Source organism: Solea solea, chromosome 1, assembly GCF_958295425.1.
Source record: "Solea solea chromosome 1, fSolSol10.1, whole genome shotgun sequence".
Classification (NCBI taxonomy): Eukaryota; Metazoa; Chordata; class Actinopteri; order Pleuronectiformes; family Soleidae; genus Solea; species Solea solea.
Window position 1 is genome coordinate 25,688,709 of NC_081134.1, and position 18,258 is coordinate 25,706,966.

At 46.4% G+C, this 18,258-nt stretch overlaps 2 protein-coding genes across 2 annotated transcripts; one reads left to right on the plus strand and one right to left on the minus strand.

The window, feature by feature from the left end:
• Window positions 1–1,404: 1,404 nt before the first annotated feature.
• rnf182 (ring finger protein 182) lies at window positions 1,405–3,308 on the minus strand. Its single transcript, XM_058637357.1, has one exon. It carries the CDS (start codon window positions 2,467–2,469, stop codon window positions 1,648–1,650), a length of 822 nt encoding a protein of 273 aa, XP_058493340.1. The 5' UTR covers window positions 2,470–3,308; the 3' UTR covers window positions 1,405–1,647.
• A 257-nt stretch (window positions 3,309–3,565) lies between these two features.
• Window positions 3,566–15,653, plus strand: retreg1 (reticulophagy regulator 1). The gene is made up of 9 exons (XM_058637347.1): window positions 3,566–3,835; window positions 4,334–4,440; window positions 5,084–5,114; window positions 12,926–13,043; window positions 13,563–13,647; window positions 13,759–13,881; window positions 14,217–14,290; window positions 14,403–14,526; window positions 14,721–15,653. Exons 1-9 carry the CDS (start codon window positions 3,660–3,662, stop codon window positions 15,212–15,214), a joined length of 1,332 nt encoding a protein of 443 aa, XP_058493330.1. The 5' UTR covers window positions 3,566–3,659; the 3' UTR covers window positions 15,215–15,653.
• The last annotated feature ends 2,605 nt before the right edge of the window (window positions 15,654–18,258 follow it).

Consider the following 18,258-nt stretch of genomic DNA (forward strand, 5'->3'; position numbering starts at 1 on the left):
AATTTAAGAACTATATGCTCTTCCACTTGTTTTGGTTTTTTCTTTTTCCATCAGTGATAGAACCTGGTACCTGGTGTTTTCTACTTCCTGCTCTGACAAGTGAGCTGAGCCGGCCACTCATTATCAACAACACACTGGAATTACAAGTAGAATTTGGAATTATATGTAGATTATCAGTAGAATTTGACAAAAAAAACTTTTAGAAAAAAATGACATGTAATGTAGAATTTGGAACTATAAGTAGATTCAAAAGGGCGTGGCCATGGCCCTGTAACTATATTAGTAAGGTATATTGATCGATCTGCTCGAAACTTTCTAAATGAGATTAGAGACCCAGCGAGAAAACATCAGCACATGAAAACTAAGTGTAGTGCCACCTGATGGCAGGGTGGTGGGTGCACAATGCTGCTTGCAGCTTTAATTCTAAATTATTACATTTTATCTTTAATTTCTCCCAAATAAAAACAACTTCACATACACACTGGACCTTTAAGAGACGCTTTATTGAGCTCCACGGGTAGAATTGGGGTTTTACACACTGAGACACGCAGTATAACACGATAATATGACACAGCCAATCATTTTGAGAGGTCAATTTCACTCACACAAATTAATTTTGGGTTTCCTGAACAAATTGTCAAAATATAACAAAAATCTGTAAAAATAGTTTATTTATTTATGTTAATATTTGTGTATGTTACGATACAGTTTCTTTTCCTTTGCTATCTATGTATATATGTAATCTGTATATGTTTAATTTATTTGGTTATTCATATTTACTGCAGCATACCTTTCTGTTCCACTAGATTTCGTACTTCTGATGTCATTTTTCATTTGAAATTGTCAATAAAGTCCGTGGGGGGGGGCAACACTGACATCATCACCTGTGTTCATCACATCGTCACATGAATGATCATCACTGTTTTATTTCATGAGCACATCTCAAACATCTGATGTGTTTACAGATGAATTAAAAAGAAACAACACAATTTTAAAGAGCAACAATTAAAGGGGACATTGTTAGGAAGTCATAATAATAATAATGAACTTTAATGCCATAGTTTGAATGTTTGTCACTTTATCTCACAGTTAAACAGCCACGTCGACTGGAAACTGAAGTTTGTAAACCGCTCACTCTCCCACACCAAGGTCCATAGAGAACATCCGTGATTTTAGCTGCAGTAGACATGCGAGCTGCTGGTCTACTGCTGCCCCCTGTGGCAAGATTGTGTCACTGGAATAATCCTAAATGCAGGATTTTAAACACAGACGTGACAAAATAAGACATTAGAACGTAGTGATGGAGGCAGAAGTGGATCAACAACTCCTGTGTGTGATGTTAAAATCACTGATTTTCTCTATGGACTTTGGTGTGGGAGAGTGAGTGGTTTACAAACTTCTGTTTCCTGTTGTAAAAGTGTGTCTAACAGTGAGATAAAGACGTGAACATGTTCTTAAGATATAGAGATAGATTCCTCACACAAATCTCACTAAATGTGTCACGCTGAGGTCCAGTAAGGATTGGTTTTGTGCTACTGGAGTAAATGTCCGTGTGGAAAGTTACACTGTTACAGCCCCATTAGTGGATTCTGGACATCTATTGTCAAACATGTTCAAAGCAAACCATTGTTCGTCCCTCTGCCACCACTATGGCGGAATACAGTGCCTGAACTCATGGAAGATACACTGGCAGAATCCATACACCATGACCATGACGAGGCTGGCAGGAACCAGGCTCACCAGCAGAACCCCGAGCGTTGTTCTCTGCATGATGAGCAGATAAACCCCCATGGGCAGAGAGCTGAAGTACAGCAGCCCCAGCAGCCACACCAGTGCCCGGGCCGAGGTCTGGCACAGAAGTGCTGCACAGGTCCACACCGTCCACCTCTGCGCGATGGACGCCATGGAGTCAAGGCTGGACGAGTGGTAGCGCGGGTGGAGGACACGCAGGTCCTGGTTTGAGGCCGGCACCGGAGGTGGCTCCATGATAGTGATAACCACAAAGTTAGGGGAGCTCCTGATGGAGGAGTAGGTGGTGGCAGAGGAAGTGGAAGGGGACATCATGGGTGTGTTGCTACCCATCAGCGAGCTCAGATGCTTGGGGCTGAGGAGCAGCTCTCTGGTGGACTCTGGCTGGAAGTGGAGGTTCCTCTGGTTCCTGCTTTGGAGGGACAGCAACGCCACCAAGTTACGGTCGTCCGGCAAACTGCTCACCACCTCTCCTGGGAGTCTGGTGATGTAGCGGCAGAACGGGCACACCGCAGCGTTTGGAGGTGACTCGCCCAGATCAAGGATCTTTGCGAGGCATTTGGCACACAGGCGGTGGCAGCAATCCAGAACTTTTGGCCTGCGACTACCGAGGTTGTACGCCCAGTAGCAGATCTTACACTCCAGGTCCTCTGTGCTCAGGACGTCCACGTGTCCACAGCCACCAACGCCGCCATCTTCTGCACTTTGTTGCTCAATCATCGTCCAGATCACCAGGATTTACTAGGGCTCCAGATCAGCAGAAGGTTCAAACCAAAAACCTAGGTCCAGGGTCAGCACTGAAGGACGTGAAGATGACGGTCCAGTCCACCAAAGCTCTGGAGTTCATTGTGACGGTCCGACAGGCTTTTGAGCAACTCAGAGCGAGTTCACTCGCCTCTGAGCTGCTTCGTTTGAGGCAGAAACCCTTTCATGGACCGCACGAGGAAAAAGAGAGAATGTGCATGAGTTTGAAAGAAATAGACAGAGAGACAGAGAGAGAGAGGGAGGGGGAGAGATGGTGAGAGAGAGAGAGACGTGAGAGAGAGAGAGAAAGAGAGAGAGAGAGATAAGTGTGAACGCGGCAGCAGAAGAGAACAAACACACGAGAAACGACAACAAAGCAGAGTCTGTACAAACCAAAGCTGGAATTTTCGAGCTGCATCTTTTGTTGCTCAGTGAAATTTGGTCCAATTAGTGTGAATGACACACACACACACATACACACGCACACACGCACACATACACACAGGCACACACGCACAGGCACACACACACGCACACACACACAGACAGACACAGACACACGCGCACACACACACAGAGACGCACACAGACACAGACACACACACATATTTGTAAAGCATTCATAGTGAGGACATTCATTGACATAATATCCTCCCTGGTCCCTTACCCTAACCATCATGACAGAATGTGAGGTCCAGCCATATATATATATGACCCTAACCCTGACCCTAAACCTATTCCTAGTACTAAACCTAACCCTAACCCTGACCCCTTACATTACGGGGACTTGATTTTTGTCCCCATAAGGAAGACACGTCCTCATCATGTGAGTGTGTGAACAGATGTAGGTCCCCACAACATGAGGAACATACACACACAAACACACACACACACACACACCTGACGTCATTGACTGAAGCTCAACAAAAGCAGCAGCAGATGAATTCTGAAGTCAGACCGGAAGTTAGGATCTTGTCTTTCACAGTAAAGGTCAACACACACATAGCGACTTTGACATTTAAAAAAACCCAACACATTTATGCCACGGTTCTCGCTGTGACTTTTATTTTGAAAACCCCATCCCCGGAAACACTGTCGTAAACGCTGCCGTTGACTTGACGCTGGTTTCTCTGCTGGAGCAGCGGAGGATCCGCGGGCGTTTACCAATGAGAGTGAGCCGGGAAGCAGGAACCGCGAGCCCGCCGGGGCCGCCGGGGCAGACACGCGGAGACAAGGAGGCTCCTCCCCGGGGAGCAGGGAGTCGCCTCAGCGGCCTGGTGAACTGGAGGCAGAGACCGTGGAGGACTTCAGCTCTGTTTACTGCAGCCAACATCGCGATGTGGTAAGAACCGTGACGCAGGGATTGTGATGAGGGACACACACACACGCACACACTGAACAACTAAAGAGGTTTTTTTTTATTTAAAAAGAAAAGAAAAGAGTTTTCATTTAACCCAAACTCAGTAAATCTAATAATAACAAAAATAATTACACATTATAAATGCATTTAAATGTATTATATTCATATATATATAATTAATGTATAGCTGTCATTTTGTATGATTAATTGTTGACGTGTGTGTTTGATGATTTTTTTTGTAAATCAAAACTTTAAACTATCTAAATCTAAAACAAAGATAAAACAATCAAAAAAGAAAAGATCAAGCATAAATAAAAAGATAAAAATATAAAGAGGAAAGAAAAGATTAAAAAGATAAAGCATAAATAAAAACATATACAAACCATGACAAATAATCACATTAGATTGCGAAGTAAATAAACTAATAATAAAGTAAATACAAAGTAAACTCATTCAGTTTTTTCTGTGTTTTATTTGCAGGTTTGTGACCTTTAGCTCGCTCAGTGTTTACAGTCTTCTGGCCATAATCCTCGCTGTGCTGGTTGCCATGGTAACCATCAGAGACGTTGCACAGTCGATCTACACAGGTGAAACACATTTATATAAATTAAAATTAAATTATATTATGTATATTTGTTTTAGGGCCACACGGTGGTGTAGTGGTTAGCACTCTCGCCTTGCAGCGAGAAGACCCGGGTTCGAGCCCCGGTTGGAACAAGGGCCTTTCTGCATGGAGTTTGCATGTTCTCCCCGTGTGTGCGTGGGTTCTCTCCGGGTACTCTGGCTTCCTCCCACAGTCCAAAAACATGCAATGTGGGGATAGGTAAATTGGACACTCCAAATTGACCATAGGAGTGAGTGTGAGAGTGAATGGTTGTTTGTCTCTATCTGTGTGTGGCCCTGCGATGGACTGGCGAACTGTCCAGGGTGTACCCCGCCTATCGCCCGATGTAGCTGAGATTGGCACAGCACCCCCCCGCGACCCTCTGGTTGAGGATAAAGCGGTAGATGATGACTGATGATATTTGTTTTAGACGACCTCTAGTGGCTGAAGTGAATATGACAGGAACAGAGGAAGAGGTCACCGGGCTTGGAAAATAAAAATAATGTTATTTATTACATTTAATTAATAGTATGCTTTATAGTCTTAATATACTTCATGTAAACATAGTCTATAGTCTGTTAAACTATAAAATATACAAAATAACACGTTTATTTTATTTTCCACAGGAGTTCACTCATGGAGGAGCAGGACTTCAAGGTAGGTGTGTGTGTGTGTGTGTGCGGTTAAATATCGTTTTCTATTGTGTCGGACTCTCCCACACCAAAGTCCAGAAAGAAAAGCAGTGATTTTAGCTGCTGGTCCTCTGCTGCCTCTTGTGGTCACTTTGTGTCACTGAGGTTTCATTACATTACATGTCATTTAGCAGACACTTTTATCCAAAGCGATTTACAATGGAATTGAGTACAATCAGCCAGGGGTGGAGCCGAACTTGCGACCATTGCGAGCATGATGTCTTTCGCACACAGGGTACCGGTCTTAACCACTGAGCCCCTCCACCCCCATAATCTGAACAAAGGATATTTAATGCCGAATTAACAAAATCAAACATTTGAATGTAGTGATGGAGGCAGCAGTGGATCAACAACTGCTGTGTGTGTGATGTTAAAATCACTGATTTTCTCTATGAGCTTTGGTGTGGGAGAGTGAGTGTGTGTGTGTGTGTGTGTGTGTGTGGTTTACAAACTTCACTTTCCTGTTGGAAAAGTCTCAATGAAGTCAGCTTTTATTTGGTGAGCCTTTTTTTAAGTTGCTTGTGTGTCCATGCTGGCAGCCATGGTTTCACTGTGGATTAATTCACAAATAGCTGAATGTAGATTATTACAAAACATCAAACATCTACAAAAAGTTTTAGTTTCAAGGACAAGAGGGTTTTCATTTTCAATAAATACTTCATATCAAGTGCGTCTTTAAAAAAGGTTATAGGACAGTCATATGTTCATGCGTTCATGTGTTCATGTGTTCCCACAACAAACAAACACAGGGTTTCTTAAGGGTTGTGAAACCTGAGCACAGTGTGTGTGTGTGTGTGTGTGTGTGACTCAGCTGCTTCTCAAGAGGTGTGACATGAAGCAGTCGAGCAAATCAGATCACCCGATACAGGAGTGGGCGTGTTTTACAGCGACGCCTCCCATTGGAGAAAAACGTCGCCTGGTGGAAAAACAACAAACAACAAAGTGTTTCATCACACACACACACACACACACAAACACACACAAATTTGAAGTCCTTGAAATTAAATGAATATTTTAAATCTATATAATCCCTGTCCCTGGAACGTTCTAGCTAATTTCTAATCCTTGAGTTCCCACACCGTGGTTGACATCAAATTCAAGGACTTTTCCAGGACCAAAATAAGATTGTATGATGACGTCCTCTTTTATTGATGTGCAGCAGCAGCTTGTGATTGTCCTCACTCTCTTTTAGACTTTACTCGCTCGTTGTTCTGCGTGGAATCTCACGTCAAAGGTGACAGAGAGAGACAGTGAGTGTTGATGTCTCCATGTTTGTCCTGCGTCGCCTTGTCTACGTACATCAAGAAACGCAGGGCGTGAACTGTAGGTGGCTTCGTCACCAACAAGGAAGACATTTACCTAAATATCAACTTCACTTCTTTACTGCACAACATTCAATCACTTTCTATGACCCAATATCTATTTAGGGCATTTTTAGGGTCTTGACAAAAACATTTAAATTCAAATACTTTCAAGGATTTCAAGGACCTGTGGGAACCATGAAGGGCACGTCAGCGGAGGGAGACATGTCTATTAAGGGCAATTTTCAAAAACTTAAGTTAATATTAAGGTAAAAATTTAAAATGTCTCCGCAAGGAATTTTTTTTTACAAATTCACAAACTTAAGTTGTTTCTTGGACAAAATTCAAGCACTTTCAATGACCCATGTCTATTTAGGGCAATTTAAAAAACAACTTTCAAGGGCCTTGACAAAAAAGTTCAAATTTAAAAACTTTTAAGGATTTTAAGGACCTGTGGGAACCCTGAAGGGCGATTATCAAGTGCCTTGAATTTGGAAAAAAGCTTTTGAAAATCGCCCTTCATAGAAATTATATTGAGGGCCCTTGGGGCCAAACTTTCAAGGATTTCAAGGACCTGTGGGAACGGTGAAAGCCAAGGGACACTTTGGACAGGTCACCAGTCCATCACAGGGACACCGTGGACAGGTCACAGTCCATCACAGGGACACTTTGGACAGGTCATCAGTCCATCACAGGGACAGCGTGGACAGGTCACCAGTCCATCACAGGGACACCTTGGACAGGTCAGCAGTCCATCACAGGGACACCTTGGACAGGTCACCAGTCCATCACAGGGACACCGTGGACAGATCACCAGTCCATCACAGGGACACTTTGGACAGGTCACCAGTCCATCACAGGGACACCGTGGACAGGTCACACGTCCATCACAGGGAAACTTTGGACAGGTCACCAGTCCATCACAGGGACACCTTGGACAGGTCACCAGTCCATCACAGGGACACTTTGGACAGGTCAGCAGTCCATCACAGGGACACCTTGGACAGGTCAGCAGTCCATCACAGGGACACTTTGGACAGGTCACCAGTCCATCACAGGGACACCTTGGACAGGTCACCAGTCCATCACAGGGACACATAGAGACAAACAATTGTCCACTCTCTGTGGGGGGAAACCTGGAGAACCTGGAGATTTGTAAGTTCACACGTTCATCATGTCACCATGTGAGACACACGTGTGTGTGTGTGTGGACGTGTCCTCCTGTCCTCCAGGAATGCATGTGTGACTGAGTTATTTTTAGCCGCGGCAGCTTGAAATACTGCGAGCAGCTTCACTGAGGACAAACAGGAGCGTCTCTCAGTCTGACTCATCCACACTCACACTTCTGTCCCGTCCAGGGTCAAAAACACAAGAGTTGTGGGTGTGAGGCCGAGTTCATCCGTGTGACTCAAGTGTGAGGCCAACTTCATCCGTGTGACTCCAGTGTGAGGCCGACTTCATCCGTGTGAAAGTAGGTATTGATTCGCCAGTGTGAGGCTGACTTCATCCGTGTCAGTGAGTCCTCTGAAGGCACCTGAAGCTCCTGAGATGTCTCCTGAAGATCGTGGGACTGGAGTTGTGTGAGTTTTTTTGTTGTTTGATTTCTTCAGCTGATGATGATGATGATCAGCTGATTTTGTGGATAGTTGTTGGTTGTTTGGGTTCTTTAAAGAAAACACTGGAGTTGAGTGAAGATTCACCTCATACAGAAGCTGGAAATGAGACATTTTATACGTTTGGAAACTTGTAACCAGCTTAAGACAGACATGCTTGCAGGTCAGGAACAAATGTCTTTAAGAACATGTTCACATCTTTTTGACACACTCACTCTCCCACACCAGTCCAGAGAGAAAATCAGTGATTTTAACATCACACACACACACTGCTGCCTCCATCACTAACTTCTAATGTCTGATTTTGTCACTTCGGCTTTTAAAATGCAACGTTCAAATTAACCTCAGTGACACAAAGTGACCACACGAGGCAGCAGAGGACCAGCAGCTCCTGTGTCCCTACAGCTAAAATCACTGGTTTTCTCTCTGACGTTTGGTGTGGGAGAGTGTGTGTGTGTGTGTGTGTGTCACAGTGAGATAAAGACGTGAACATGTTGTTAAAGACATGGTATGATGGCACAGTGGGGCCAGCAGGGGCGCACATGAACCTGAGATGTGATGTGTCAATACCTCATGCAACAACGTCTGATGTTGCTCTTGAAGACATCATGTGTCTTCCGCCGATGGTGTCGTTTTTAAAAATATACACTTGATGACCTCATGACCTCGTCTCACAAAAACATTTAAACACGATCTTTGTCCAAATCTGATCAACAACGACGTGTGTGTGTGTGTCACTGAAAACACAACACAAACACACTTTAGCTTCATCACATTCACATTCAGAGTAATTTGTCAGGGGTACACACACACACACACTCACTGACAGGTGGGTAAACATACCCCCCCCACACACACACACACTCACACACGTGAATGTTTTCCTCACATTGTTAGTCTCAGTCTATTTTTAACGTCATCTCTGGGCTCGTTCGGTCATTTCAGAGAATCACTGATTGGGTAAAAAGTGATATCAGTGCAACAGCTGCTCACACCAGGGCAGACGCTCTGCCTCCTCTCCTGCCTCCTCGTCTCCTCGTCCGCTGACGTGTTTGTTGTGAGGAGCTGTGATGATGAAAGTTGGGTTGTTTTTCTGCCCATGGGCGGTGCTGGAGCGACACGTGACTGTGATACTGTGATACTGTGATACTGTTCAGTACCTGGAGTGTTTCGTGGAACTCATGCAGCTCATGTGATGTGAGGTCAGCAGTGAGGCTTCAGGAGTTGTGGAAACATTTACAGAAGGTTCAAAAGTGTGTCACTGTGTGTCTGTCTGCCTCCGTGTACTGCATTTGGGTCCTTCCCTGACTCATGACAGTACAATCTGGCCAGACATGGACCCAGCACACAACCCCAAGCCGATGGCCCACCTAGGGTGGGTGGAGGCCCAGCTCCAGCACCACAAGGCTATTCTCGCTTCCACCACGACAGATGTCAGACAAGCAGCAGCTCGTCAGGAACAGGCACTTGCTATGCTTACCTCCCAGGTGCAGCAGCTCACCACAGCTCTCGCTCAGTCCATCGCTCAACCTGCCCCTCCGCCTCCTCTGCCACCGGCACTGGTCCTTCCTGGTCCCGTTCCAGAGCCTTGAGTGGGGGTCCCTGAGCGTTACGCCGGGGACGTGGAGGGCTGCACCCCATTTATCACCAACTGCTCCATCCTCTTCACTCTGCAGCCTCACACCTTCGCATCAGAGGAGGCCAGAGTGGCATTCGCCATCAATCAACTGACGGGCTGCGCTCGACTGTGGGGGGCAGCCGAGTGGGAGCGACACACGCCAGCATGCTACTCCTTCCACGCCTCCGCCACCGAGCTCTGCAAGGTGTTCGGGTTGGCATCTTGAGGCCTCTCTGTCTCTGGTGGTCTCATGGGTCTCTGCAAGGTGGTCCCGCTCCGTGACGGATTACGCTACACAGGCTCGGTTGAGCGAATGGAACGAGACGGCCCAGTGTGACGCTTTTCTTTTGGGGCTTGCCGAGTATGTGAAGGATGAGATGGTGTCACATGACCTGCCCACCTCGCTCGACGGAATTATCAAGCTGGCATCCCACCTTGATAGACGCATCCTGGCCTGAGAGAGAGAAGAAGATGGCAAGGGCGACACACCCAGGCCTTCCAGACACGCCCAGGCCGTCGTCTTCCCCGGTCAGCCAACCTTCGAGAGACTCTGAGCCAATGCAGGTGGGCCATGCCTGTCTCACCCCGGAAGAGAGAGAGAGAGACGCTGCATGGCAAAACTCTGCCTTTACTGTGGTCAGGCTGGTCACTTCATCTCCAGGTGTCCAGTAAAAGGTTGGGCTCACCAGTGAGGGAGGAGGACCTGGTGAGTCATACACTAAACCCTCCTCCAACCTGCGTCCCCTGTGTCAAGCACGGCTGCTGTTGCCCCAGGGTTCTCAGACCCTAGCCATCCTCATAGACTCAGGTTCAGACATTAACATCATCGACGATGATCTAGCACGTCAGCTAGGTGTCGGTCGAGTTCTCCTGCCTGATCCGGTGTCTGCCAACGCCCTGGATAGACGCCCCCTGGGGCGAGTCACGCATCAGACAGTGCCCATACACATCCTGCAATCTCCTCGTCATCATCTTCTTCTGGGCTTCCCCTGGCTCAGACATCATAAGCCAGCACCAGACGTCGTGGGGGTCCCTCCCGAGTACCTGGACTTTCGGGAAGTCTTCCACAAGGCCAAAGCGACCTCCCTTCCCCTGCACAGGTCCTATGACTGCGCCACCAACCTCCAGCCCGACGCCACCCTGCCCAGAGGTCGCCTGTACTCCCTGTCCACCCCTGAGAGAGAAGCTATGTACACGAATATAAACAACTCTCTGGCGGCAGGCATCATTTGCCCCTCCTCATCTCCACCAGGTGCAAGCTTCTTCTTTGTGGGAAAGAAGGACAAGACACTCCGCCCCTGCATCGACTATAGGGAGTTGAATGATATCACCATAAAGAACCGCTATCCCCTGCCTTTCATCTCTTCAGCCTTCGAGCTTCTGGAGGGGGCCACTGTGTTTACTAAACTCGACCTTCACAACGCTTAACACCTGGTCCGTATTCGTGAAAGCGATGAATGGAAGACGGCTTTCAACACCCCCACCGGCCACTACGAGTATCTACGAGCTGAGCATGTTCACCACGTCCAGGCGGTACTGCAACGTCTCCTCGAGAATTCACTCAAGGCCAAGAAGTGTGAGTTTCACGCCTTGTCTGTCTCCTTTCTGGGGTACATTGTGGGAAGGGGGACCATTGAGATGGATCCTGCCAAGGTCTCCACCGTCACCGGCTGGCCCACCCCTGACTCCCGCAAACAGCTTCAGCACTTCCTTGGCTTTGCATACTTTTATAGGAGGTTCATCAGAGGCTACAGCACAGTGGCAGCCCCCCTCACGGCCCTCACCTCCTCTAAAGGGCGCTTTCAGTGGACTTCTTCTGCTGCTGATGCCTTCCAGGCCCTGAAAGCACGGTTTACTTCGGCCCCCATCCTTGTTATGCCGGACTCTGAACAACAGTTTGTGGTCGAGGTGGACACCTTTGATGCAGGGGTTGGGGCTGTCTTGTCCCAGAGGGCGGCTTCCGATCAGAAGCTTCATCCATGTGCCTTCTTCTCCAGACGTCTGACCCCGGCTGAGAGGAATTACGACATTGGAAACAGGGAGCTCTTAGCTGTCAAGTTGGCCTTGGAGGAGTGGCGACATTGGCTTGAAGGGACCAAGCTGCCGTTCCTGGTGTGGACTGACCATAAGAACCTCAAGTATATTCAGGCTTAACTCCTGTCAGGCACAGTGGTCACTCTTCCTGACTTGTTTCAACTTTTCCCTCTCATATCGGCCAGGGTCCCGCAATGTTCCATTACCTGGTGGACTGGGAGGGCTACGGTCCAGCGGAGAGATCCTGGGTCCCTGGGAGGCACGTATTAGACCACACACTCATCAGAAAGTTCCATCAACACCACCAGGATCAGCCGGCCAGTACCGGTCATACCCCCAAACCACGGGCTCCTCCACTCCACCCACCCAATGCTGACGACATAGGTCCCGAGGGTCCCTTCTCCTCCGAGGACGACACATTCTCCGCAGCCGAAGATGAGAGGAGGTCTTTGACTTCTGCCTGCTTGTTCCAGTGGCGGAACAGCTCTGCACTGGACCTGTCATCTCCCTTGTGTGGGCTTGTTGTCTTGAGCTCAAGTTCCCTCTGCATTTCACGGTACGGAGCTCAGCCTACAAACTATTGCGTGTGTGTGTGTCTAAGCATCACACACCAGTCTGCTTCCCCGACCACCTACAGCAGACACGCTCTGTCCTCCTCAGACAACCTGAGATCTCCAGTGAACCCAGCTTCACCTTGCAGGGTTTTCATTGAACTATCGCTGAACTTGGTGTTAAATAAACGTCATTACCAACTGACTGCCTGCCTCCGTGTCCTCCCCTGACTTATTACAGCATGTTCACGTCTTTATCTCACTGTGAGACACACTTTTCCATCAGGAAACTGAAGTTTGTAAACCACTCACTCTCCCACACCAAACCTCATAGAGAAAATCACTGATTTTAACATCACACACACAGGAGTTGTTGATCCACTGCTGCCTCCATCACTAACTTCTAATGTCTTATTTTGCAAAATTCGGCATTTGATTGACCTCAGTGACACAAAGTAACCACACGAGGCAGCAGAGGACCAGCAGCTCCTGTGTCCCTGCAGCTAAATTCACTGATTTTCTCTATGAGGTTTGGTGTGGGAGAGTGAGTGGTTTACAGGTTGGTAAGAATGATGAGATAAACTGACCAACATATGTGGTGTGATGTTGTGTCGTACACTCGGTCAGAGACATGTCCTCTTGTGTTTGTGTCCCTGCAGCTGGCAGATCATGGACTCAGGAGCAGAGAGTGGCTCCGGTCCTGGACCTCAGCTCAGTGACTCGCTCAGACTCTTCCTGCGGGAGACGTCGGCGTTCAAACAGCAAAACCCCGGCAAGGTGAGGCGGCACAGGTGACTGCAGACACGCTCCCGTTAAACCACGTAGGTTTTAGTTTAAACAGAAACACAACTTTCCCGATAAGATCTTTTTCTATTTCCTTCATCAAAAGTTTTCAAGAAATGTCTTCACAACTGTAAACGCTGCAGTACACATGCCCGCCTGTGTGTGGCGATGTAACGCTGCCACAGAAGAAGAAAAAGTAAAGGCATGAGAATAAAGCTCGCAGAACTGGGGTACGACATCTGACGTTTCCCAAAGTTGCCTCTTAACTTTGGGAAGCGCAGACTCAGAATTACCCCAAATTCAGGTAACGTGTAGACAGAAGACTCCGCCCACTTCATGTTAGAAAGCAAATATTTACATTTATCGCAATAACATCGTGGTTTGCCATGGTGACAGGAACATTGTATGGTCCCATACCAACCAAATCGTACGTGTTGAAAATGTGAAGATATTTTCTGTTGGTGGGAGGAACTTATTTCTCATTTCTTTCTCTTTCCTTTGGTTCTGTTGTAGTTCTGCCTGCTGGTTTGCAGTCTGTGCACCTTCTTCGCCGTCATCGGACGCTACATTCCAGGGCTTATCATCTCATACGTTCTCGGTGAGTCACCTGACGCGAAACTCAAACTCTCTTTTTTTTTTTCAGTCAACAGCGAAATTGAGTCTCGGAAAAATAATCGGTGCTTTTTTCTTTCCCGTTGTTTGACTTCAGTGCTCTGCTTTTTCCTGTGGCCTCTCGTCTCATCTCATGAAGTCGGTTTGTGGCTGGAGCCAGTTCTGCAGAAGCTGGACTTTGGCATCACTGACTTCCTTCAGCGGATCAAAGCGAACCATGGTAACCACGACGAGTACATTTGATTTGCTCTTTTAGACGCAGCATCGTTTTTGTTTTTATACCGTCATTTATTAGCTCATCTGTTGAAATAGGTAGTGACGTATATTTATCATAGTGTCATCAGCGTATAGTGAGACTCTGAGATCATTGAGTTTCTCCATAAAATGAAGAAATCATTAAAACTGAATCCTTTTCTGGAGCAAACATGGACAAACAAAAGAAATCAATTAATGTAGAAAATAATAAAAAAGACTTTTTCGATGGCTGTCAGGAAGTGATGCTTTTAAAATGACAGAAGAAACCTGACAGAAGTCTCTGTGTTTTTCTCCCGGCAGAGAAGAGAATGAGGATTCAGGCTCAGACGGAGAAAGAGGGCATCGAGTCAGATTTGTCCTCCATGTTCCCCAAGGTTTGTCCACTGTCTCCAACTCCAGTTACAGCTAAATCAATCAATCGATAAACGTTAGCGTCTCAAAGCTAAAAAACTGCTCACACTCTTCTGCATGTGTTGTTCTCAACAGCTGGACTCCACGGTGTGTAAGGAAATGTCTGTGTCAGACACCGAGGTGTCCGATGTGACGTGGACAGACAACGGCACCTTCAACCTGTCAGAGGGACACACGCCTCAGACAGAGAACTCAGAGGGTGCGTTTGTTTTAGCTAACCCTAACCTGGTGACATCATAGCTGATGCTGGTGCAGCCATAAAAATGAACTTTCCAAGAGTCTTCTTCAGTTCCAGAACTGAAGTAGACTCTTGGACAAGAGGTGAAAGTCTAATTCCTGAAGATGACTGAGAACCTTCACAGACTTGTATCCTGTTCTGTCTCCACCTCACAGACCTGGACAGAGAAGAAGCCTTCAGTGGTGGTCTCCCAGAATTCCCGTCACATGACAATGGCACGACGACTAACGGTGACGACGACTACGACCTCAGCCTCGGCCTTCCCGCGCCACACTCAGAGTCCAACCAAACATTTCCCCGTCCTCCTCGTCCTCGCGATGACCCGTCCGCAGACAAAGCCCTCGAGCTGGTCAACCAGATAGCGGGAGACTTCATCGCCGCGGCGGTCACAGCCGCCATCCAGGAGAGAATAGAGACGGCGGTCGGCTTGGCAGCGATGAGGAGTGAGCAGGAGTGCCACAGACTCCAGGAGTCCAACAGGCTGCTGGAGCTGGATGAGGACTCGGACAGCGAGGTGGAGGACTTTGAACTGCTGGACCAGTCGGAGCTGGAGCACCTGGACAGGGAGCTGGGGCTGGAGGAGAAAAAGAGCCAGAGCGATGAGGCGCCCTCTACTGGATTCTTCACCAAACTACTCAGACGTCACTGACCGACGACAGAGTTAAATGTTTCTGTTTTCCTGTAGCGAGATTTAAAAATGCGACATTTCTTTAAATCGGGTGAATATTTAAAGCTGGGATACGCGAGTTTAGCATGGTCGTAAAGACGAGTTTTAGCTTTGCTGATTATTTTTATTGTTCTATATAATTATTACCAGATAACTTTTTAAAGAAAAATCGCTTATATTACCCACAATCCACTTTAACAATTACGTACAAAAAAAATCTGCTTAAAATAATTCTGCTGGTTTGATTAGTTCTTTTTTATATTTTCATTTTTTTTATTTGAATATATTCTAGTCTGTTTATGTAGTCACTTCGTCGTCAGCATTTAAACTCATTTACTGAAAAGTAGTAAAAGAAGTATGAGTTTGCATAATCAATGGTGGTGAATGTTTCTATGTTTTAAATAAAGTTTGAATGAATTTACACGAACATCTCTCAGAAATGATTTGTCGTCGCTGGTTTGCTGCAGAGGACGGAGGACAGACGTCGGAACCATCGACTCTGACGAGGTTCAGACAGACTGAAGGTCACTGATCGGTCAGAGTCGTCACTGAAGAATCAAAGCAACAAAGTCCATCTGTAGATCAAAGTTAAAAAGACTTCTCGACACCTTGTGTATCTGAACAACTGAAAACAAACCTATGGTGGAAATGTGTGAAATCAGTTATTGTTTTAAAATTAAAGCCAGTTTCCTGGTACCAAACCTCTGACTCAGAGGCGCCCCGTGTGGACTGGGAGACGGCTTTTTGCAGTTCTGTTGGGAGTTCTGTTGCGCTCAGAGTCGCTCATTGGTCCCGGCATCACATCAAAGCGACCCAGAAGCAGACATACAGGCAGACACACAGACAGGTGAAGAACCACTTTGAAGTACGTTGATTCCTTTTGCTCCTTTGATATTTGACAAACTTTTAAAACCGCGATTAAGAACTTGTTTTTCAGGCTGCTGCTCGTCCTGAAATGGCGCAGAAAGGAGTTCAGCTGCGCTCGGAAAACTTCTCGTCCGATCTTCTGTCCGGAGCTTCTGAAGAATCCAGCGACAACTCCCTGTGGACACAACTTCTGTCTGGACTATATCAAGACCTACTGGGTTGGGACGACGATCTCCAGCTGTCCTCAGTGTAGAAAGACCTTCACACAGAGACCTGATCTCATGAAAAACAACATGTTAGCAGATTTACGGAGGAGCTGAAGAAGACTGAGGTTCACGCCCGTGTCACAAGAAGACGGAGGAGGAGCCTCAGAGCTGGAGGATGCAGCAGCAGCAGCATCGTTCCAGATTTACTGTAACTACGACGACAGCAGTAAAATGTTGGACGACAAAAGTGTAACTTCATGTAAGCACTGCACAACACGTGTTACTTATGCTAGCGGCAGCACTTCAAATATGCTAGCGCATCTGTGGAGACATCAGCCCAGTGACAGCTCGACAGCTTCTCCACAGTAATGAGGGTGTTTAAGATGTGCATGTCGTGGTGGAGGACGCAGGATTTCAGCGTATGATTAAAGTCGTTTATATTCCATCTCAGTCACTCCTGAACTTTATGAAGAGACATGACGATGAATTGTCAAAGAATTGTCCGACACAGCGTCGGTGGCTGTGACTACAGAAGGATGGAGCTCCAGAGCCACTGAGAGGTTTCTAACTGTGACTGCTCGTTACTTCATTCAGAGAAGATGAAAAGCTGTTTTATAGACCCGCCCACTTTATGAAAGACACAAGTGAGCATCTTTGTGACGCACTGACACAAGCACTAACACAAGCAGTGACACAATGGAAACTAGAATAAATCTAGAAATATATCTAGATTGTTACAATGTTCTTCATCACACTGCCTAATTATTTCACTTTTTGCAAGATTGCATGACATGTCTAAGAATATCTGATAAAAAAATGAATCTAATCATTAGGCTATAGATCTGATACATGATATTTTTACAGTGTAAAAACAATAGAAAAAAACCTGCTCCACCCTTACTTATCATCAATCACCTGCATTAAAGAATCACAAGCTTGTCCAAGAACCTCCAGGAGAACATCTGTGATGGACATGTGTATCTGTCATCTCTGCTCTGTGGGCAAACAAAGTCCACGACAGTCTCAGCTGCAGGAGAGAGAGCTGGATCTGAGTCTAGAAGAAGTCCAGCAGAGACTCCAGGACAGAGAGAAGGATGAGGAGGTGAAGGCCGTCAATCTCTCTGCAGATAAAGCAGACAAGGACACTGGCAAGATCTTCACTGACATGATGCAGAAAAGACTGAAGTGAGTCGAGTCAAAGACGTTTAGGAGAAGCTCCTGAACTCAGATGATCAGTTTCTGCTCAACTACCGGTCACTGTCAGCACTGAGTCATTTTACCACTTGTTTTCTTGATTGTTTTGTGCCGGAAAAAAGAGAAATTGACGATCAAACAAACATTTATTCAATATTTATATAAAAAACCTGAAAATGAGAACATTTAAGATCAAGACTTTTCTTTATTTGAAGAATTAAATGGATCATTTATCAGATCAGTTCGTAGAGTCTCGGTGTGACGCAAACTTTTCGCAAGAAAGACAACGTTCTCACAAACACATTTGAATTCCAATGAACAGGAAGTGAGAGAGGAAACAGAAAAACATGATTTTTTTGAAGTTTGACGACAAACTACTGACGGAAGGGTTCACCCCCGCTTTCAAAGGAAGAGCCTCTGACGTCGGCTTCCAATGGCTGGAAACGGAAAATGTTTTTACGAACATTTTTTTAGTCGTCATTCTGCAAAATTCGTAACAGGAAGTCGCTGCACTTCGCAGAACAAATGGGTTTTCCAGTAACAGGTGAGTCAGCTAGCTTAGCATTAGCACCGCTTTTGCGTCTACTCGCGCAGTGTAAAGTAGAGATGCAGCATATTGGGACTTTTTGCCGATATCTCAGGATCGTTTTGGGCCGATGCCATAATATTTTTGGATATGCAAATACAAATACACTGTAGAGGGCGCTAAAGCCAATACGGCCAATATTGTCATCCTGGAATTATCAAAATTCCAGTCCA